The following is a 24,634-nucleotide window of genomic DNA, read 5'->3' on the forward strand; positions in this document are numbered from 1 at the left end:
AGGATGATAGGTTAGTGCCAGGCTAAAACACACAAGGCCACTACAATCACAATTTGAGAAAGACAGATGCCTTTTGTAGAGTTTTGCATGTCTTTCTCTCTTCCTCTCCTTTCCTATTCTATCCCTCAAGAGAACAAGTGTCCTGGTTCCAGTTAGGACAGAGTTAATTTTTCCTCCTAGTAGCTGGTAGGGTGCTATGTTTTGGATTAGGATGAGAAGAGCGCTGATAACATGCTGATGTTTTAATTGTTGCAGAGCAGTGTTTACACCAAGCCAAGGACTTTTCAGCTTCTCGCTCTGTCCTGCCAGCGAGCAGGCTAGGGGTGCAGCAGGAGCTGGGAGGGGACAGACCCAGGACAGCTGACCCAAACTGGCCAAAGGGGTATTCCATACCATCTCACGTCATGCTAAACAATATATAGGGGTGGCTGGCCGGGGTGGGGGGGCCGGCTGCTCGGGGATAGGCTGGGCATCGGTCAGCGGGTGGTGAGCAATTGCATTGTGCATCACTTGTTTCGTACACATTATTATTATTAATACTATTATCATTATCACTATTATTATTATTGTTATTATTATTTTCCTGTCTTAATAAACTGTCTTTATCTCAACTCACAGGCTTCACTTTCCCGTTTCTCTCCCCCATCCCAGAGAGGGAGGGGGGAGGGTGAGCAAACGGCTGTGTGGTGTTTAGCTGCCAGCCGGGTTAAACCACAACAACAAGAAAGACATGTCACTTCTAAAACTCAGCTTTATTTTCAGAGTTTAAGTAGGAGGGGTGGGTTCAGAAGTGAATTATCTTCTTTTCTGTTTTTCTTCTATGAGGATTGTAGAACTGACTTATCAACCATTAGCAACCAAGATAATGATTCAGCTATTCAGATAGTATTTGACAAAAGCCATCCAGTTCCTCACAACACCCCTTTACAAGAGGGCTTCCGCTATTTATTTGGAAAAAAAAATAATACTTAGTTCCCAGCTATTTCATTGAAACAAACCAAACAAACACCACCCCTCTCACCTTCCCCCCTCCCCTTCTCCCCCACTCCCCAAAGCTGCTTTTGTATGAGAGAACAGTTTCTGGAACTGTTATCTAGAACTAGTTCAGCTTTTTCATTTGCAACAGCATTAAATACTAGAAAAAGGTCAGAAGCTTTTTTTTTCTTTCTTTCCTTCATGTTTTTTCAATATTGTATTTACTAGATAGTGTTACCTGAAAACATTCTGAAACAAAGATGTCAAGGGAAAACAACAACAAAAAGCCACCCAAAACTAAAAAGAAAGAAAAAAATCACAACAACAACAACAGCAAATTATTATTACATCTCTCTCTGTTAGTTTCTTGTTTAATAGAGCCCTAATGGCTCTTTCAAAGAGTGCTTTTGCATTTTCAGAGCCCCTATGGCTTCAAAGAGCAACACTGCATATCAAGATTAACCCAGATGTAAGTCTTAAAACCTTGGTGTGATGTAGTATGTGTGATTCCCAGTGAGAGCATTTTGGTGGAGTCTCTACCAAAGTCAACGCCAGTGATTACTTCTGACCTCTCCCATCTTCAGTGTAGTCTAATTCTTGGGTCTCCCTAATTAGTGAAATATAGTGCTGGCAGGACGGCTACTGTACATACTTTACTTGCTTGATTTTGAGCTTTTTGACCAAAGGACCTGTCCTATATATATTTTTGGAAAGTAGTGTATAAGGCTATATAAGTGACAGAGCTGTTCAAGACATCTAATGAAACAATTAATTGACAGAAATGTTCTTAATTCTGAAATCAGATCTCACTAAGAAACGGAAGAGTGAAAGAGTCATGCATTAATTCCTGGTTTATTGATTTTAATTTTTCCTTCCTCTTTCTTTCTCACTACTTGCAAGCTTTCAGTAACACAATAGAGAGAAAGCAAGCGGAATAAGAAATACTGAATGTTTGTATTGAAAATTAGTTTTTCAAATATTGTCATATAGAGATTTCTCTGTGATGTTAGAAATTATTTTCATAAGATTTTTGTTGTTGTTTCCCCTACACTACTTAATTATGAAATAATAATTTTTACTCATCAAAATAAATCCTAAGAAGGTAGAAAAAGAGTCATAATATAATTACAGATGCACCTGCTTTCATGGTACAACTGTAAACATTCAAAATATTTTAGACATAAAGCAAATGGGTTTCTTTGCACTGACTGGGCTTTAAATCTTTTCAGCACTGAAGATATAAATAAGTACTACACTGTGTATGAAGAATATTGCACCAAATAAGTATGTGGTATGTTTTCTCTCTAGCTGCAACTTCCCTGTCCTGAATTGGTTTTGCTTTTTCTCTAGATTTCAATATGTACATTAAAAAAGCCTACACAGTATATAATGGTGATAGGATAGGATGGACACAAACTAAAACACAGGAAGTTACATCTGAATATGAGGAAACATTTCTTTACTGTGGGGATGATGGAGCACTGAAACAGATTGCCCAGAGATGCTGTGGAGTCTTCTTTGGAGATATTCAAAACCTGCCTGGATGCCATCCCATGCAATGTGTTCTGGGTGACTCTACTTGAGCAGGGGGATTGGACTAAATGATCTCCAGAGGTTCTTTCCAACCTTAAACACTCTGTGACTGTGATTCAATGACTCTGTGATTACACTGTTTTTTTTTTTTTTTTCTTAATCAGATGCTGCCTATACCTGCATGATAATTCATGAGAAGTTGCAAAAGGAAAGAACAGAGAAGTTCAGAATCATGCCAAGAACATGACAGGGAACTTTAATGCCATAGTGACATCATGTAACTTGTATGACTTGGACTCTACCTAGTTAATATCACTCTTCTCAATAATTAGAAAGTTTGCCCTAGAATGTTAAAGAGGCAGTGTTCTTCACAACAACTCAGTCAAAAATGTACCCCACTTTGTCCAGATGTAATGAGAGCTTTTTTTTTTTGTTTCTGTTTTTGTTTTAAGAGTTCTGATTTGCTCAGACATATAATCATAACTTTTGACCATTGCAAACTATAGATATTTCTCACTTGTAACTGAAATCACTGAAATCTACTACTCTTCTTAATGGAAATGTTTTGATGATTGTGGGTTATAACTCCATTCAAGAATAGAAAGGCCATTACAAAATTGTCTACTCAATAAAATATTTCTTGTTCTAATTATGTTAGTGGTTTTTTTTCTTTTTTTTTTTCCTCCTTTCCATAGAATTCTCATAAAAGGCATTGCTTGTGACCTTAAAAAAACAAACAAAACAAACAGACATTTTTCACAGAAAACAATGATAGCTTTTAAACTTTGTTTTTATCTGAAACCTTTGCTTCTGGTGAATACTCACATAACAGATCTCTGAATCACAGAATGAGAAAATAGTTGAGATTGGAAAGAACCTTTGGAGGCCATTTGGTTCAACCTCCTTGTTCAACCAGGGAAATTTAGACCACCTAGATGTCTGCTGGTTTTGTGAATACACTAACCTAGTTGTAAGGACTGCTTCAGTAATAACTGCTGGTGCAGTGGGCAGACTGTGCTGTAGGAGTGAGATCTTGAGAAACTTGTGTCTATCTACTATGGGAAGGCATTGACAACAGACCCAGAGAGCCTTGATGTGAAGCCTCCTCTTTCTGCAATCATTTTAAATTCTATAGTCTGAGGATATGTTGCAGATAGTCATAAAGGACGTGTAAGGATATTCTTACTAATGTCAGAAGGTGAATGAAGTATAAGAATGAAAACACTTTTCCTCATTATATGCTAGGTTATATGAGAAGATAACTTGGTAAAATACACAGGACATAACACACATGCCATTAATTAACTTGGAATATTTTTCTTTCTTTTTAGTAGGAAACCAGAAGACATATCTATGACCATATCTATACAGTAAGTTCTAATTTTAAATGTTGTTAATTAAATGTATTTAAAAGGGAAAAAAAATTCTTTAGATTTTTGTAAGATGGTCTTACAAATAGTGTATAGAAAGACATATTAGCAAAGATATGTGGAGCCTTGTTTTTTATGGTCAGCTGTTTTAAACTTGATTGTAGCTCAGCCTTTTGACCTCAGTACTGGATTTTAGTACATGATGTTAACTCTATATGCTTCTGTAAGTTCTGCACTAAAACAGGTTAAGATAGTTGTTTGTTCCAGCAGGTTTTGAAAGATACTACTCATCCTTTCAACCAAAAACTTTCCTTCATCTCCTCTTTTAACTTCACAAAAATATCATAATTTTGCTAGATAGTTTGGATATGTTGTGTTGTTGGTACTATGTTTGGAGGAAAAAGCAAACAGTTACTGCCTGTACCTTTAATGAGAATCTTCTTGTATAGCATCAAGACTAATGTGGATGAACATGTTAGGTTGTAGGTATCCACAGAGGGCAAGCAATATCTTTTGCAAAGAACTACCATAAAAAATTCTTTGGGGAAGATACAATCTGCCTTGTACAGAAAGAAAGCCAAGTCTATTCCCAACCATTAAATGTAAGCTGTTTAGTGGGGTATTTAAAATAAAAAAATAAATAAAATAAAAATCTAGAGATTAAAAAGTCATATGACACATAAATCAAAAGAACAGAAGGGGCTGAGAATGAGTTTGTAAAGAAGTAATTTTAGCATTCACTATAATTGGTCCGTTATAGTACTTATCCATTATCTGCTTTTTCAGTTATCACCACTTTTTTTTTTACTTTTTTTTTTTTTCTGGAACATGATGGATAATTGTACATATGAATTTGAAAGTAAAATATGGCATTTGCATAAAGAATTCATCTTTAACTCAATTTCACCTTTATGCTTTTTAGTTTCATCTTGTTAGAAAAAGGCACCTGAAAAGCAAAGTTAGTTTCTGTAAGGACATATCTTGTATTGCCATAAATCATAGGACCTTTTGACTTTTGAAAGATAGCTTCCTACTCTTTACTAGATTTCTGTCCTTTGTGTCACTGTGACAGCAACCTCAATTTGCTACTATAATGTAACTGGCTAGAGAAACTGGCACAGTATCTTTGAGGATTCAAAATGAAGGTAGAAAATAATACTTCAAGAATATGTTCATTATTTCTAAAGAGAATGAGGAAAGAAACCAGAAAACATACCATTTCTCGCTTTTAAATACTACAAACTGCTGCAATATGCACATCACACATTTAATCAACAATAGAAGCCCTTTTGGTGAGAGCAATTTATCATCTGATAGATATGGATTGTGATGGATGATGTGATGCAGGAAAGCCTATTTCCCTGCATGAGTCTGAAAGGTATCTGCTTGTGTGAAACATTAAGGTTGTTATTACCTAGGAGAGTTAATAAAGGATTTAGTATGGCATATCCACGCTTAGATTATGCTTTCCTTTCAAGCATTTATATAAAAAAGCACACACAAATGGGTGCCTGCTAAGTGCTCTTGTCTGTACTTTGCCAACAAGGATAGCCTTGTTTCAGGGCTAGTCCAGTTTTCCCCCAAGTACCTCTTTGTTTTCCATTGTTCACTTTCATGTGCATCACTGTATCACATACAGATTCTTCTGGTCAGTAAGAATTATTCAACTTGGATTTAACTTTTGAAAAGTAGTCCTTACATGTAAAGTTCATAGCAATCATATATCAAACTAGGTATACAGTTATATATATATATATATATATATATAATATATCCTAGTTATATAACAATATAACTATATATATAGTTATATATATATATATAACTAGGATTGATTTAAACTAGGTTTGACAGGGGAAGGGAGGGGAGCTAGAAGTGACAGAGAAGGGCTGGAGGAAGTTGTCACTGCTGTCACTGTTGAAGATAGTAGGGAAAAACCTCTGAGTTGTCCCACAGGATTGTCTGAGAGCTCCTCATAGAAGGTAATGATCCCGATAGCCTGTCCAGAATCTTCTTCTTGCATCCCTCCAGGTGTGACTGTGCCTGCTGCTTCCCTAAAGTGCCTGTATACCAAGGCACGGAGCATGGGAAATAAACAGGATGAGCTTGAGATCTGTGTTAGGTCGCAGGGCCACGATCTCGTTGCAATCACAGAGACGTGGTGGGACAGCTCGCATGACTGGAACGCTGTCATGGAGGGCTACGTCCTTTTTAGGAAAGACAGGCTGGGGAAGCGGGGGAGGTGGGGTTGCCATTTATGTGAGGGAACAATTAGAGTGTACCCAGCTCCACGTGGGGGAGGGTGAAGGACAAGTGGAGAGCTTGTGGGTGAGAATTAAGGGGTGGGCTGGTGTGGGGGACACTGTTGTGGGGGTGTACTACAGGTCACCAGATCAGGAGGAGGAGGTCGATGAGGCCTTCTACAAGCAGCTGGTAGTAGCCTCATGATCACGGGCGCTGGTCTCATGGGGGACTTCAATTGTCCAGACATCTGTTGGGTAAGCAACTCGGCCAGGCACGCGCAGTCCAAACAGTTCCCACAATGTGTTGAAGACAATTTTCTGACGCAGGTGGTAGAGGAGCCGATGAGGCAGGGGGTACTTCTGGACCTTGTCCTTACCAACAAGGACGGGCTTGTTAGGGATGTGAAGGTTGGGGGCAGCTTGGGATGCAGCGACCATGAGATGGTGGAGTTCAAGATGGAACTTGGTGGAAGAAGTAAGGCTAAAAGCCGGCTTGCTACCCTGGAATTTCAGAGAGCCAACTTTGACCTCTTCCGGGACCTGCTTGGGAATATCTCATGGGCTAGGTTGCTAGAAGGCAAATGTGCTTGTGAGAGCTGGGCAACATTTGAACAGCACTTCTTCCAAGCATCAGTGCATCCCTAAGAGTAGGAAATTGGGGAAGGGGGGCAGGAAACCTGCATGGATGAGCAAGGAGCTCATTGATAAGTTCAAAAGGAAGAGGACGGTCTATGAAATGTGGAAAAAGGGCCTGTCCTTTTGGGAGGAGTATAGAAGTGTTGTCAGGGCCTGCAGGGACGCGATGAGGAAGGCTAAAGCCCACCTAGAGATGAGGCTCGCAAAAGAGATAAAGGATAATAAGAAGGTTTTTTTTAAGTATGTAAACAGTAAAAGGAAGACTAGGGATAATGTGGGTCCCTTGCTGAATGAGGGGGGTGTCCTGGTAACGGGAGACGCCGCGAAGGCGGAGATACTGAATGCTTTCTTTGCTTCAGTCTTTGCTTCAAGGACTCCCCCCCCCCGGTACTCCTCGACCCTGGTGGGAGGAGAAAGGGTCTGGGAAATGGAGGGCTCCCCCCAGTTGACAAGAGAGTGGTTCAGGAGCGTCTGAGTGGGCTCAACGCACACAAATCCATGGGTCCCGATGGGATGCATCCACGTGTGCTAAGGGAGTTGGCAGAGGTGATCACCGAACCACTCTCTATCATCTTTGAAAGGTCCTGGAGAAGAGGAGAGGTGCCTGAAGACTGTAGGATAGCCAATGTCACTCCGGTCTTCAAGAAGGGCAAGAAGGAGGATCTGGGAAACTACAGGCCAGTCAGTCTCACCTCTGTCCCTGGAAAGGTGTTGGAACAGTTTGTTCTGGATGTCATCTCCAAGCAATTGGAAGAGAAGAAGGTTATAAGGAGTAGTCAGCATGGATTCACCAAGGGGAAGTCGTGTTCGACCAACCTCGTTGCCTTCTACGATGGCATCCCCAGCTGGGTAGATGGGGGGAGAGCAGTGGATGTCATCTACCTTGACTTTAGCAAGGCTTTCGATACTGACTCCCATGACATCCTGCTAGCAAAGCTGAGAAAGCGTGGGATAGAGGAGTGGACAGTAAGGTGGGTTGAGAACTGGCTGACTGGCCGAGCTCAGAGGGTGGTGATCGGCGGCGCAGAGTCCGGGTGGAGACCTGTGACTAGCGGTGTTCCCCAGGGGTCGGTGCTGGGTCCGGTCTTGTTCAACATCTTCATCGACGACCTTGATGAGGGAATAGTGTCTGCCCTCAGCAAGTATGCCGATGACACAAAGCTGGGAGGAGTGGCTGACATGCCAGAAGGCTGTGCTGCCATTCAGCAAGACCTGGACTAGCTGGAGAGATGGGCAGGAAGAAACCAAATGAGGTTTAATAAGAGCAAGTGGTAGAGTCCTGCACCTGGGAAGGAACAACCGGACGTATCAGTACAGGCTGGGGGATGACCTGCTGGCAAGGAGCTCTGAGGAGGGGGACCTGGGGGTCCTGGTGGACGACAGGTTGACCATGAGCCAGCAGTGTGCCCTCGTGGCCAAGAAGGCCAATGGGATCCTGGCGTGCATTAAAAGGAGCGTGGCCAGCAGGTCAAGGGAGGTGATCCTCCCCCTCTACTCTGCTCTCGTCAGGCCTCATCTGGAGTACTGTGTCCAGTTCTGGGCTCCCCAGTACAAAAAAGACAGGTATCTCCTGGGAAGAGTCTGGCGGAGGGCCACAAAGATGATACAGGGACTGGAGCATCTTCCCTATGAAGAAAGGCTGAGAAACCTGGGTCTGTTCAGCCTGGAGAAAAGGAGACTGAGAGGGGATCTCATCAATGTGTATAAGTACCTGAGGTGTGGGAGACAGAGGGATTTGGCCAACCTCTTTTCGGTGGTTTGTGGGGACAGGACAAGGGGCAATGGCCACAAGACGGATCACAGGAAGTTCTGCACCAACATGAGAAAGAAATTCTTCACAGTGAGGGTGACGGAGCACTGGAACAGGCTGCCCAGGGACGTTGTGGAGTCTCCTTCTCTGGAGATATTCAAGGCCTGTCTGGATGCCTACCTGGGCAGCCTGCTCTAAGGAACCTGCTTTGGCAGGGGGGTTGGACCTGATGATCTTTCGAGGTCCCTTCCAACCCCTACAATTCTGTGATTCTGTGATTCTGTGATCAAAATCTAAATTTAAATTTCCATGTAAACAGATGTCTTTCCATATATCTGCTCTATCCCTTTTGAGTTTTTAGAATAATTTATTTAAAATACATTAGTAATATCCCTTTCTTATGGTGTTCTGACTGTGAATAGATTTCTGTTATGCTTAATTTTGCATTTGATTTTTTTTTTTTCTACTTAGTCACTTTTCTACCTGTGATCCTTCTTCCTATTTTAAGGTTGTAGAGGAGTCCTTAGAAAACCTGTGTTGGAATAGCTCTGTAGATATAAGAAAAAACAAGGCAATTTCAAACACTGAAAAAAGCCAAACTTCATCTTATTTTGCACATGGACACAAGAATTGGGTTAACACATAAAAAAACACATCTCAAATGTAAAAAAACAACAATAAAAATCAAACAAACAAAAAAAACAAACAGCAAAACACATTGAGAAAGTGCTATAACCTTACCTCAACAGTAACAAATATAACCCAAAATACAGTTAGATTAAATTTGTCATATTTCAAATAAATTCCTCTAAATTCACTGATTTATTGTTTGTTTGCTTCTCGTACTAGGTATGTTGTTTCAGGTTTATGTGTTCAGCTTTGCCATTCATTCATGTTTTCTTAGCTTTCAGCTTTTTTGTCATTCACTGCTGTAATAATTGAGGTCTTGTTCTTCAAATGAATTTAAAGATGTATTTAAAGATTTGTCTTTCCTATTTTGGCTCTTAGTTGGTCCATAAGACTATCTTTATCAACAGTTAAGCAAACAAACAAGCTACACAGGGCAACATTGATTTTATTTTAAGAAGGAACAACTTATTCCAATTGTCTGATTCTCCCCACAAATTATTAGTGAACTCAAGATGCACTAACTCAGATGCAGAGAACCAATTTTTAGGTGATTCAATGTTGTGGATTTCACCTCTAGTTTCCATTTTTACTGGGTCACAGTGCCTTTCATAATATATTTAAACTCTTAGCTTTTTATTTATTTACTTTTCAAGACAACAGTTTACAGAGATGTTGCTCAGTTGCTTTATATATTTTTTACACATCCCTCTAAAGGGTAACTCTAAGAGGAGAGGTGAGGTATCAGTGTTACAAATACTATTCTGCCTATGGCTAGAATGTTCTTTATAAAGGTGAATGTAAAGTTAAGCAGACTCCAATCTGACCTCAATTTTTTTTTTTTTATTAAGTATTTCTCCTTTTTGTTCCGAACTTCATTCCCCTTTTCTCTTGCCTTTAGAATTTGTATTGTCCCACAAGAGCACACCTGTCAGTTTTCAATTCAAAGCTCAGTCAGTAACATAGCTGTGTCTCATTCATTATCATGCATAACATTAAGAAAAAAGTATTTCCCAATGTGAACAATGAGCAACAATGCCAAAGATGTAGAGTAAATGTGTATATATGCACACATAACTATGTCTCCAGCAGTAAGAGGGTTGTGGGGGATTTTCAGCTGACTACTCTGACTTTCAAAATGATTTGTCTTGTAGATCCTAAGCCATCTGGAATACTTTTGAAAACACTTCATTCTTTCCGCCTCAAGCTTGCTCCCAAATTCTCATTCATCAGAGCCTTCTGGCTCAAGCGTATGTGGGATCTGCAGACTGGTCAACCTACACGGCCAGAAAGTTTAACACAGAACATTTTGGAATTTGCCCTTTTCCCAGTAGAGTCATTTTTTTACCTATCTAGCTGCCACATTCACAAGTCAAATGCCTTTTTTATGATCATCCATTGCCAATGATGTGTTCTGCACCGTGCAATATATAATACTGCAGGCAGGGACTTCTCTAGGGACAAAGTATGTGGTTCTCTAGCTAAGGGAGTGAGACCGTAGGGATTTTGAAGGTAAAATCTCTTCTTGGGCTTCAGAACTGCAACAAGAAAAAGATCGGAGCTTCAGAGCTGCAACAAGAAAAAAATCGAAGTATGTTAAACCAGACAGTGCAATCCTCACAGGTACCTATTAGAGCAGGGTTTTTATCAGTTTTGGATGTGCTTATGTTGTGGATGCAATTCTAGACACTTTGTCCAAATAAGTCAATACTTAAATTATTCTTTGCCATTTATTGACACCGCCCCCCCCCCCCCCCCCCCCCCCCCCCAGATGCCACAACATTTCTGTATATTTTAAGAAAGGCACTCAGGCGTGATGGAGTCACACATGTCCTTTATCATGCTATGCCAGTGAGAGAAACAGAATCTACTCTAAAACAGAAAACTGTCCATGTCTAGAAGCTATATCCTTTCAAATACTGGTGCTGTGGAAGCAAGTTGTATAGTGTTGGAGTGTCATACTGAAGGTGTACTGTACACATTTCAGTGCACCTGCACAATGACAGTGAACTCAAAACACTGACACCTGTGCTAAAAAGAAACAGTGGTATTGCCCATCATCAACTTCTTTGTCGATGACATTTTGAAAAATTTACAAAAAATTGATATTCATAGTGCTACTTCCTGTGTCTCTTTAGTGATATAGATACACCAACTATTGACACAACTATTTACATCAACCATTAATTTTAGTTACTAGTGACACACCAACCACCTGTAAAATACTTTATTTTGTTGTTACTTATAGCTAATGTACTGAACTTTCTCATACTTCACATTAATTCCCATCATCATGGATTAGATTTTCTTCATGCCACTGTAAGAGATATGACTACATTTCTGGAATAGCCATTGAATAAGAGATTAAGGTTGGGTTTGACAAATGTAGCATAGTTACTGTAAGGTTGGCTGGCAGTAAACAGACTTCTCCTAGCTAATGAAAACAAGAAAGTCTAAAGGTGTTCTTTTCTAACCTGAATGAAAACTTAGAAATAGCTTGTTTTAATCCACATAGTGATGGATACCACTATTTTTTTCAACACTATTAAATGACTTTATAAGGGGAAATCACTTCATAACAGTGGATTGCTTCTTACCTGAGCAGCCCTAGTCACTCTGCAGGAAGAAACACAGTAATTTCCAAATTTGGTAAGAATGAAATGCTACCACAGTACTTTATCTACAAATACAGCCAGCACCAGATACTTCTCATGAAAATTAGGCAGACTCTATGACTTTGGAACAGAAACAACCTCCTTGTGTATTTTACAAGAGTTTACTATTAGCTTTGGTGCAGTTTTAACAATCTAGTGGCCAAAGTACAAGTGGATAAATTTAAAAGTGTATTACAGTGATGTTAACACCAGCAAACATTATATGCTCTTCATTTTCTTTAGAAATACTGTTGGATTTGATATATGAGAACATGAGGATAATACTAACCTAGGATAGTTTTTTTTTTTTAATATTTATTATTTACTCTAAGTTTCTAAACTAGCAATTCATTAATTTGCTTATATCTATTATTATTATATATATATATTTTTTTACTATTGCAATAAGATCACTACATCCTGCTCAGTAAAGAAGTGGTAAAGTAAAAATTATGACAGAAAGTAAAGGTGGAAAACAGTTTTGAAAAGCATTTTGATCACCTCAAAGCAGAATAAGGCCCAGAAATCAACATCCTAGAACTAGACTTATCAGGGACCACACCCTTCTTTGTACCAGCTGGTAATGATGCTAGAGACAGTCAGTCATTCACTCATCCTATCCCGCTGCAATGCCATTGTATTCCTTTGAGTTGTAAAGACCCCATTGCTCTTTTCTGATCTGGATCCAATTTTGCAGACAAGCCACTGTCACTAGCAGTAATACTGGGCTTAGTCATACCTTGTGCTTTGTTTGAAGAGGTATCCTTTTATTAGAGGTGGTAGATGAAGTGTTAGTATCAGAAAAAAAATGATAAAAAGATAAAAAAAAAGAAAAAGAAAAAGAGAAGGAAAATTAGACTGTAAAGTTTATTTCGCAGCTGACACTTTGGAGTTAGGTGCTAAGAGCTACTAATATTGGATGATGTTATATCATCTGATTTGGCTTTCAGCTCACAAAGTTTATGTAATTACCTTTCTGAAGCATCCTATTGCAATCCTCTTCTATTTGTTTCTTTTCCATCTGAACTGACATCCATCTGGAATATGCTGCCTTCGCTGGGGAAACTCTAATTAGTAACAATTCCGAGTCATCTGTCAAAAATATTGATTTATATTAAAGGAGTATATATGTTTTTCCTTTGTATTTCTACTTATAAATTCAGCCTTCACATTTTCAACATTTTAGCTACGGAGAATAGTCATTCAAAATATTAATAAGTATTGCTGAGACATCTTTATCTTATACTCCTGCCAAGATATGATTAGTCTCAACAGTGCAGTTTTCATGACATCATCCAGTCCATTATTAAAAATAAGAAAATAAATAAAAATGTGAATCTGTAAATAATGTTTCTTTTATAAAGCATCAACTCATTTGCTAGCTTTAAGGCTGATGAAACTTGTGATTATGAGACCTAAATTCTGGATGAATTGGTAACCCTAGGAATATAATGTAATAAAAGTTGATATATAACAGTGTTTGTGAGGAGAAAGAAAGCAGAAGAATCTTTTCCTGGTGAATATTCTTTTGGTCTGTGATGGAATAATTCCCTGTCACTTTCCCAAAAATCCTGTTGAAGTTGAAAACACGAGAGGTCTTCTCTGTTATTTTCATTCACTCCAATTTATGAATGCTTGTGAATGGGTTAGAAATGCATTTGCACAGCTTGAGGAATGGTTGTTTTTTAACTATGTTTCAGGTTAAGCAGCCAAAAGATTAATCTGCTTTTACACAGCTATCCTAAAATTTTTGCTGAGCTTCTAAACGCAATGATATATTTTTTAATCTACTCAATTAGACAGAAACAGATGCAAACTATAAGACATAAACATAAGACATTATTCTTTCATTTATTATGGCTGAACTTTTATTTCAACAGTGTTTTAAATACCACTGTTTTTTCAGCAGCTTAATCTCATTAATTTTATTTCAATATTTTTCTTTTAGATTTTTCTTCCTGAAAGAAAATATCTGCAATTTGCCTTGAAAGATCCAGTCATACACAAATTATTTGCCTTTTCTACCCAGTGAACCTTATCTTTCAGTTTAAGCAGTTGCTCTGGGAGTTTGCCTTTTGGGGTATTCTTCAGACCTTTTCTTATTTCAGTATGAAAAGTAGGGAGATAGGGAGATAAAATTGCAGAAACTTACACAACTGCAATTTTTATAGTGAATTTAAACTACCCTACAACTGATTGCACAGCTGCTCTATATTTATACTAATGGTGGTTCCAGTTTTCTTTCAAACCCAAGCCCCAGTCACCCATATTCTGATGTCAGCTGACATTCAGATTCTACTCTTGAGTGACACAGCTGGCTTCCCTGACAGGGAAATGAAGGACTTCATTCAAGTCTTCCCTGCAGACTGTATGATGACCAGAACCATAGTAATTAATGCTAGTACACAGCGCCTTTACCGTGCCTTCCCAGTGCCTTCAAGCCCAAACCACTTTGTTCCATGCTGCCTTGGCTTCTTACTGCAAAAATTCATACATGGTGGGCTACAAGACAGCCCTCTCATTTCTGGGGAAGATTTCTGTGTACCTCTGACATAAGGAAAATGATAATTTGTATTACAGGAAAAATAAATTCCTTATCCGTACTTTGAAAGTACCCATAGCTGAGTGCACAGCATCTTGGAGGAAATCTGTGGCAGCAAAATAAAGCTATATCTGAAGATCTCCTGTTCCTTAGCCAGCAGGGGAGTCACACAGATTTTTTTATAAACTCAGGACAAGTTATTCACTGCCATGTTCTATTGTACTTGTGATGACAAACAAAATGCATAGCAGGGAAGCTACAACAGGGACATAAAATCATAGAATGGTTTGTGTTGGAGGGAACCTTTAAAGATTGTCTAATTCTGACCCCTCTGCCACATACACAAAAATGGCATGACTGAGAGATTAGCTAATGTCTACAGTGAATGCAGTTGTCTTGAGCCATGAAGTTCTGCAAACTTCAGTAGTCTCATGCAACTACCAACAGCAGGTAAATAACAAGGTAAATAATTATTCGCTTTTGTCTGTATCAAACTGTACCTTAAATTCTTTTTTACTGAGTGCTGGTCTTGGGTGAGCACAAGAAAGAAAGAAGATAGAGGAAAAGAGTGGTCACTAATATGCTATGCTCTTTGGTCCATTTTGGTTTGTTAGAGGTAATCTGTGGCTGCCCAAAGAGATCAGCCTGTACAGTGAACTCAGGGCTCCTGTACTTCTGCTGTTTTTGTGTTAGATCTTGAGGGCGAGAAAGAGAAAATTTTTGTGTATTTTCTCTAGAGACAGTGTGGCTCAAAATGAGCTTTTTCCTTTTTCAACCCTAAAAACGTTCCTTTTAAGTTAATCCAATTGATTATAACACAGTTGAAGTGGTAATTCAGATTTGGGACTTTTATTTTATTTTATTTTATTTATTTTATTTTATTTTATTTTATTTTATTTTATTTTATTTTATTTTATTTTATTTATTTTATTTATTTTTACCCTCCCATTACTTTGCTGTGTGATTTGGGGCAAATCTCAGACTTGATTTGCCTGAGTTTACTCATCTTTAAAACCTGTACTGGGACACTGTTTTTAATTTCTATGACATTAACCATCGAATTAAATATTACTGAGTATTGAATTGAATATTATGTCATTAAATAATGTTATTGGATTTAAATAATCTTTTAAACTCCTGTCAAGATCCTCAAGATCATTCTGTTGTACTGAAATAATATCAAAGATATATTATTTTGCTGTTCCCGAATCTTCTTACATTTACAGAATAAACAGCATCTGTGGTATATCATGATTCTGCTGAATAAACTTCTATTGCCCGCAGAAAGCTCAAAAAATGTGTTCATAATGGTTTGTGGTAAATAGCTTTTATTTCCAATCTGAACAAGAACCTTTTGGTTGGGGCCAGTGGAAGATTAAAGGAATATTTTTTCTAAATTTTACCTTCAAGGGTTTACTCCACATTGGATTTTATCATTAGTTTTGGCTTCTACACAGCTTTCTTGAGCGTCTTCCAGCCAGAAAGCCCATCATAGAGTGCAGGTGATTCTAAGAATGATGTTGAAAATCACAGTGTCCAGTTTGACTTTGCAGCCCTATTGGATCTGCCTAAATCCACACAAAACAGGACTAAACTTTTTAGAAAAAATAAAACAATATATATATCTATTTATATATATATGAATATATATTTATAGATATATATGGATATAGAAATACTATATATTTATCTATATTTTATATAAATATATACATGATATATATCTAAAAGAACAATATCACAAGATAATACTAATAAAGCTGAAGCTTTATGTGAAAAATCAAAAGATTTTATTTGAATCACAGTTTCTTGATATTTTTTTTTCCCATTACAAGTAAAAATACATATTTGCAAATAATACAGAATTTCCAGTTGTCCTTGACAGCAGTGCACAATACATGGAGCCACATGTCTCTGAGAGGATTATGGCTGTATTCCATGTATCCAAGAAGATATTCAGAATTAGTCTTTCGTTGATTTTTAGTCTATCCTTCAGTTATTGAAGTACTAGCACCAAGTACCCCAACCAAGTAGGTTGAGATTTCCTCTAGATCTCTTTTCTTGTTTGCAAATTATTTACTTTTTTTTTTTTTAATTAATATATCCCTAAGAGATAAGACCATAAACATATCAAAATTGTGACACTCCAATAAGTGGTTGAGACTGAAAATAAATTAATTTGGATTTAGAAAACATAGCGTAATGACAATGAGAATGAACCTTGCAGGTGAAATTTGCTTTTGTATTTCAGATATAATTTTGCTTTTAATTTAGGTTAAAATAGCAGGAGTATCAGGTTAAAATATTACTTTTTAAGAACTATCTTTTAAAAGCACAGAAGCAGTCAACACCATTGTGTTCTAAGTCGTGAAAGTGGGGCAGAAGAGCACCTTGGCAGAACAGCGAATTCCTCCAGGAACTCAGGCAGAAAAAGAAAGTGGATAATCTCTCTAAGCATGGGAAGATTACAGAGCTGCAGTTCATGTGTGCAGGAAGAAAACCTGAAAATCCAAAGCTCAGCTAGATTTAAAACTGGCCAGTGATGCACTAGGTAACAAAAAAGGCTTTTCTAACTATGTTAATAGCAAGATGAGGTCATGAGTCAGCAGTGTGCCCTGGTGGGCCAGAGTGTAAACCGTATTCTGGAGTGCATTAAGTACAGCATAGCCAGCCAGTCAAAAGGAGTGATTATCCCACTATATTCAGCATTGGTGTGGCTTCACCTGGAGTATTATGTGCAGTTCTGGGCTCCACAACACAAAAACGGTTACTAAGATACTTGAATGTGTCCAGAGGAAGGCAACAAAGCTGGCTAAAGGGCTGAAAGGCATGTCCTCCGAGGAGCAGCTGAGGCCACTAGGTTTGTTATGGTTGGAGAAAAGGGAGTTGAGGGGTGACCTCATTGCTATCTACAAATTCCTGAGGAAGTGAAATGGAGCAGGAGGTGCTCACCTTTTCTCCCTGGTATAAAGTGACAGAGCATGTGGCAATGGCTCAAACCTGTGGCAGGGGAGGTTCAGACTGGACTTTAGGCAAAACTCTACCGAGAGAGTAGTTTGACGCTGGAAAAGGGTTTCTAGAGAGGTGGTTGGTACCCCGTGCCTGTCAGTGTTCAAGGCACATTCGGATAATGCCTTTAATTATATGTTTTAACTTTGGGTCAGCCCCTGACAGTTGGACTAGATTACCTTTGTAGGTCCCTTCTAAATGAAACTATTCTATTCTGTTCTATTTAGAATGACTTATTTAAAAAAACAAAAGAAAACAAACAAACAAAAAACACCATAATGCTATCAGTAAATGGAAAAATTTTTTCTTGCTTCAAGACCATTTTAAATGTTTCTGGAAATGGAGAGGAACAGAACTGAGAAACAAGTCTAAAATAATTCTCATTTAAGTTACCTGAGTAGTCTGGTTTGACTTCAAACAGCTTTTAGTAGAAGTTGGGGTTTAATAACCTCCTGAGGTCATTCCAATCTGAATTATCCTACAATCCTAAGATTTATATATGACTTTTTACAGACTTTAAAGGGATTTAAGACATATCCTTTTATCTGCTGGACCTCTTTTGAATTACTATTAAATTTCTATAAATATCCTAAAAGGCTGTCATAAGAGACCTTATTTAGGATTAATGGTGTACTCAAATTGTAATACTGATTTCACACCTCTTTCCAGGATCTTTTCAAGGTCTAATGAAAATGTTCATGAATGTCTATGTTCTTTGGATTTGGAAAGCTATAAGACCTAAAGCTCACAGTAATCATAATGAGAAAATGCATTTATTCCCTTCTACTTGGGAGTGAAGAAGCTGCTTTTGGAATGTTGTCTCCTGTTTTTGGTACCCAGTATACCACGGGTAGACCTTGCACCAAGAACTGGAAATGGGTCAAAATGACCATCCCTCAGGTAAATCTTCCTACCTCTGGCATTGCATAGATTTATGAGCAACCTCTATACCAGTCAACTTAAGTGGGTCATGCCTGAGGTCAACTGGCATGACATGGCTGTACTCTTCTACTTCCCAGAACAAGAAACAATATACAAACTCTGTGGATATGGTTGCGGACCCACAAAGCCCAACAAGTCTAAACACTGTCCATGCCCAAGCACTTCCTTAGAAGGTGTTAGATAGTCCAGGTTAATACTGTACTAGATAAAGTTTTAAAAAATAATAATATGTACCTCCACATGACAGTATTTAATGCTGCAATCTGTTCATACTTAGTTAAAGCCAAAATTTTTCCGGAGTTCCAACCAATTCAATGGTTATGTGGTGTAAGTAATTTATTAATAACATTATATTGAGAGAAAGCATACATCTTGAGGGGTATCATAAACTTTTTTTTTTTTAATTTTCTAAAAACAAATTAAAAGTTGGAGACAGAAACAACTCTGTATAAGAGGTGTGAAACAGTAGTGATGTCAGAAAAAAAACACCCTAGACTTATCAAATACTCCTCAAAAAAAGTAAATTAAGGTAGTGACTCAAAAGATATGTGTATAACAAATTATTAAAATGTGATTAAAGTCTAAATATACAGCATAGCTGACAGAAAGAAAAAAGCTGGGTGAAGCTGAGAATTTTGAATCTCTGCGATCAGTTACTTCCATCCTTACTCACAACATTTGGGTTTAGATCCATATGGCTCCAGACTTCATCCATATCAGTATGTGAAAAGTCTTTCACTGGCATTCTCTCTGTTATCATGTATCTGTCAGAGAACCAGGTGTGGCAACTTTAGTTCCATAAACAGATGTTAGTAAAAGGTGTGTTTATAGTATGAGACTAAGATCAAATGTTAAGGACTTCAATGCAACCGATAATTGGTAGAACTGTTTGTTAAAGCTATCTCTGTTCAATTTAGCATATCAATATAAATTATCATATATCAAATATCATATCAAATATCAATTTAGCAGACTTTAATTATAAAGTCTAATTTGTCAAAAAAAAAAAAAAAGGTTTGGAGGACTATGTCCACCAGTATGAACACTGGATTAAGGGATGGATCATGGCTGAGTGTCCATGGATTTTCTAATCATAGAATCATAGAATATCCTGAGTTGGAAGGGACCCACGAGAATCATCAAGCCCAACTCATGGCTCTGCACAAGATCACCCCAAAATCAGACCATATGTGTGAGATTGCTGTCCAAATACTTCTTGAACTCTGTCAGGCTTGGTGCCATGACCACTTCGCTGGAGAGCCTGTTCCAGCGCCCAACCACCCTCTCAGTGAAGAACCTTTTCCTGATATCCGGGCTGAACCTCCCCTCTCCGGGTACAGCTCCATACTGTTGTCTTGTGTCCTGTTGCTGGTCACTGGAGAGCAGAGATCAGTGCCTGCCCCTCCGCTCCGCCCTCGTGAGGAATCTGTAGGCCGCCATGAGGCCTCCCTTCAGCCTCCTCTTATAATGTCCTTGCTCCAGAGGGAGGTGAGATGGAAAGAGGAACATTATAGCTCCATCTGTGCTATGAAAAACAGACAAACAAAAAAACAAAACACAACAACAAAACAGACCATCAAACAAAAAACACCATACCACTACCAAAAACAAACAAACAAAAAAAACACCAAAAACAAAAACAAACAAACAAACAAAAAAACCCAACACTTTTAACATTTCCAAAACATTTTAGCGATGTATTTTTATGGCCACTGTTGTGGTTTAACCTGTCAGGCAGCTAAGCACCACATAGACATTCACTCACCCTCCCCCACAAAGTGGGATGGGGAGAGAATCAGAAAAAAAGTAAAAGCTTGTTTGTTGAGATAAAGACAGTTTATTAGGACAGGAAAGAAAATAGTAACAGTGATAATAGTACTACTAATGATGTGTAGAAAACAAATGATACACAATGCAATTGCTCGCCACTTGCTGAATGATGTCCATCCCATCCCCGAGAAGTGGTTCTACCCACCCCAGCCAGCCCCCCCATATTAATCGTTCAACATGATGTCATATGGTATGGAATACCCCTTTGGCCAGTTTGGGTCAGCTGTCCTGGGTCTGTCCTCTCCAACTCTTCATGCACCCCCAGTCTCCTTACTGGCAGGGTGGTGTGAGAAGCTCAAAAGTCCTTGGCTTAGTGTAAGCACTGCTCTACAACAATTAAAACGTTATCATCATTAAAACGTGTTACCAACATTCTTCTCATCCTAAATCCCAAACAGAGCACCATACCAGCTACTAGGAAGAAAATTAACTCTATCCTAGCCAAAACCAGGACAATATCCACCCCATTCCATACCCTTTTTGGCATGTTCAGGTCCCATATTTTCCAATATATCCCAATTAATCACCACCTTTCATATATGTATATAAAATGTTTGTTTAGTCTGTGACTGACTTTGAGCTCCATCTGTCACAACAGTCTTTCAGGGCAGAAGAGATGGTGTGTGATGTTGGATCATCACACTTTGAAGCGCACACATCATCACATCTCTATGCTTGTCCAATTCTATCAAAATTCATTCGTCACTATCTCCATGGCTGTTACTGTGATACCATTAATAGGACATATAGCAATCATAGTAGTGATGACATACAGTATTATATAGTAATTAATGTAATACAATTCAAATCATGGTCTATTCTCAAACAACATTAAATCCCTTTGAGGTACACAGTGGAATTCACCATTCTTCTGCATTAAACAGCAAGTGCACCCAGGTACCCGAGCAAAAGCAATCCCATGAATGGATTTGCCTTTGCCTGAGGCAGGAACAGCCCAGAATGCCTTCCTCAGCATGTTTTTTTTTTTTTTTTTTTTTTTTTTTTATGTGCACTGCAGGGACTTTATCCCCTTCTATAGTACGTAACAGGTTTGATTGGGCAGGTTTGTCTCGGATGACAGATCACCTTGTGTTGACTAACCAGGTAGCCTTTGCTAAATGTGTACCCCAATGTTTGAACGTTCCAGCACCCATTACCTTCACTGTAGTCTTTAGCAGTACATTGTATAGCTCAATTTTCAGAGGCTGGTGCACGACAGAGGATGTGATACACCCACTCAATATGAAGCTCTTTGGCCCAAGTGTCTATGAGGTTGTTTTGGAAATGAGTCCCATTGTCTGACTCAGTTCTTTCTGGGGTGCCATGTCACCATAGGACTTGCTTTTCAAGGCCCAGGATAGTGTTCTGGGCGATGGCATGGGGCACAGGATATGTTTCCAGCCATCCGGTGGTTGCTTCCACCATTGTAAGTATGTGGCACTTGTTGCAGGTTGAGGGAGTGTGATATAATCAATTTGCCAGGCCTCCCCATATTGACATTTCAGCCATCATCCTCCATACCAGAGAGGCTTTAACTGCTTGGCTTACTTGATTGCAGCACGTTTCACAGTTGTGAATAACCTGTTCAACAGTGTCCATGGCCAGGTCCACCCCTAGATCATGAGCCCATCTATATGTTACTGTTCCTTGATGGTCTAAGGTGTCATGGGTGCATCGAGCTATAAATATTTTACCCTTATGTTGCCAGTCCAGATCCACCTGAGCCATTTCAGTCTTGGCCACCTGATCTACCTGCTGGTTGTTTTGATGTTCAGTGGCCCGACTCGGGTACATGAGCATCTATATGATGTACTTTTATAACCAGGTTCTCTACCCAGGTGGCAATATCTTAACACAATGCAGCAGCACAGATGTGTTTGCCTGTGCACTGCCAGTTGCTCTGCTTCTATTGCTATAAACATACCCACAGGTCAACTGTTACTATGAATCAGTATAGAGATAGAGAACTGTCCACTTTTCTCGTTCAGCAATATCTAAAGCCAGCTGGATGGCTTTCACTTCTGCAAACTGACTCGATTCACCTTCTCCTTCAGCAGTTTCTACAGCTTGTAACACAGCAGCCTTCCACCTCTGATACTTTCCATAATATGACACGACCCATCAGTGAGCAGGGCATATTGCTTCTCATTTTCTGGTAGCTTGTTATACAGTGGGGCTTCTTCAGTACGTGTCACCTCCTCCTCTGGTGATACCCCAAAATTATTTGCCTTCTGGCCAGTCCACAATCACTTCCAAGCTTCCTGGGCTACTGGGGTTTCCTATTTGAGCCCGCTGAGTAATCAGTACAACCCAATTACTCCACATAGCATTAGTTGCATGATGTGTAAAAGGGGTCCTTCCTTTAAACATCCAGCCCAGCATCAGCAGTTGGGGTGCCAGGAGGAGCTTTGCTTCAGTCCCCACCACTTCTGAAGCAGATCGAAACCTTTCGTATGCTTCCAATAACTTCTTTGGTTGGTGTGTAGTGGGCCTCAGATCCTCTGTGTCCCCAACTCCTAAACTCTAGGGATTGACCTCGAGTTTCCCCAGGCTCTTTCTGCCAGAGGCTCCAAGTGGGGCCAATCTCCCCAGCTGCAGTGCAGAGCACATTCTTTACATCTTGTCCTACTCTGATTGGAGTAAGTCTACTACATGAACCATCTCCTGTTTAAGTTGTTCAAAGGCTTGTCATTGCTTGGGGCCCCATTTGAAATTGTTCTTCTTACAGGTTATTCGATAGAGTGGGTTTACAATCAGACTGTAATTTGGAATGTACATTCTCCAAAAAGCCATGAAACCTAAGAAAGTTTTTTTTTTTTTTTTTTTTTTTTGCTAGTTGGTAGAGACATAGCTGTTATTTTGTTGATCACATCCATTGGGATTTGGTGACATCCATCTTGCCATTTTATTCTTAATAACTTGATCTCCTTTGCAGGTCCTTTGACTTTATTTTGTTTTATGTCAGAACTATCTTTCAGAAGCATTTGGATTATTTTCTTTCCTTTCTCACAAACTTCTTCTGCTGTGTCCCCCCATACGATGATGTCATCAGTGTACTGCAGGTGTTCCTGTTGTAAGTACTGCTCTACTACAATTAAAACATTAGTGCGTTATCAACATTATTCTCATCCCAAATCCAAAGCAGAGTACCATACCAGCTACTAGGAGGAAAATTAATTCTATCCTATCTGAAACCAGGGCATCCACTCATTCTAGTCACTGTATTTGCATATTTGCATGAATGCCATGACCTTCATACAGTTTCCAAATATACTGGCTGCTTCAAATGTTAGTATATCCTGATTTCCACTTTTGTTGTGGTTTAATCCTGGTAGGCAGCTCAGCACCACATAGCCACTCACTTATTCCACCCTAGTGGGATGGGAGAGAAAATAGTAAATGTAAAAGTGAGAAAACTTGTAGGTTGAGGTAAAAACAGTTTACTGTGTAAAGAGAAATCTGCACACACAAGCAAATCAAAGCATGGAATTCATTCACTCCTTTCACAGGCAGGCAAATATTCAACCATTTCCAGGAAAGCCAGGCTCATCAAGCCTAGTGGTTTCTCTGGAAGACAAAAGTCATCACTTAAAACATTCTCTGTCCTTCTTTATCCCAGTTTTATTGCTGAGCATGATGCTATATGGTATGGGATGTCCCTCTGGCCAGTTTGGGTCAGCTGTCTTTTCCTGTGTCTCCTCCCAGCTACTTGTGCACCCCCAGCTTCCTCACTGGTGGTGCAGCATGAGACAAAAAAGTACTTGATGCTGTGTGAGCACTGCTGTGCAACAACCAAAAACCTTATGTGTTACCACCATTATTTTCATCAAAAATTCAAAACACAACATCATACAAGCCTCTACAAAGAAAAATAACTCTACCTCAGTGAAAATCAGGATGACTTGTACAACTGAGCTTGTGTTATCTCAGTAGAAAATGTTTCCTTTTTGTTAGGTTAATTTCTGACCAGCTTGTTGCTTTTTTTTTTTTCTTCCCCCCTCCCCTCCCTCTTTTTTTTTTACCACTTCTTTTTTTGATTGACAAAAATTTCTTCTACTTTGATTGCCACTGAAGTAGAAGTATAAAAAGTATAAGAATTATAAAAACCACATCAGTAGATTTAATGATTTCTCTAACTAACTAAATACAAATTCTAAAGTATTATGTCTAAATAATCTAAACTATTTTGAAAAACTGTATACCAAAAAATAAAATAAAGAATAAATACTGGAACATGGAAAATAAGATTTATTTCACCAAACGGTTTTTACCCCTAAAAACTTACTAGTAAAGAGCTATCATTTTAGTTCATATAAGAAAAAAATGATTTTGTAATTTTAACTGTTAATCTCACAAAAAGTGTTGCTTTACCTGTAAAACTAACATACACAATTTAATAACTATTTAATAACTTTAACATTTCTTTGCCTTGTTGTTGTATTGTATTATAACAGATATACTAACTAAAAATATTGGAACTGAATGATGGATTTCCAAAACAGTATTTGAGTTCAGATTTATTA

At 38.6% G+C, this 24,634-nt stretch overlaps 1 protein-coding gene and 1 long non-coding RNA gene across 4 annotated transcripts in view; one reads left to right on the forward strand and one right to left on the reverse strand.

The window, feature by feature from the left end:
- Positions 1–451: 451 nt before the first annotated feature.
- Positions 452–4,172, forward strand: LOC310896706. The gene is made up of 3 exons (XR_014581764.1): positions 452–486; positions 2,205–2,266; positions 2,673–4,172. It is a non-coding gene; the product is annotated as an uncharacterized lncRNA (long non-coding RNA).
- A 4,859-nt stretch (positions 4,173–9,031) lies between these two features.
- The window catches only part of LOC310896686 (uncharacterized protein), a 29,342-nt gene continuing 13,739 nt past the window's right edge, over positions 9,032–24,634 (reverse strand). The window contains exons 2-4 of one of the 3 annotated variants that reach the window (XM_083829261.1): positions 12,761–12,880; positions 12,528–12,552; positions 9,032–10,703 (exon numbers count right to left, since the gene is read on the reverse strand). In XM_083829261.1, the coding sequence (XP_083685387.1) occupies positions 10,667–10,703; positions 12,528–12,552; positions 12,761–12,880 (182 nt within the window). In that variant the 3' untranslated portion in view covers positions 9,032–10,666. Of the gene's footprint in view, positions 10,704–12,527; positions 12,553–12,760; positions 12,881–16,204; positions 23,484–24,634 lie in introns of those variants that run through there. The other 2 variants (XM_083829260.1, XR_014581747.1) reach the window with 2 other exon arrangements.

This window comes from Anser anser, assembly GCF_964211835.1.
Source record: "Anser anser genome assembly, chromosome: 1".
NCBI classification, from domain to species: Eukaryota; Metazoa; Chordata; class Aves; order Anseriformes; family Anatidae; genus Anser; species Anser anser.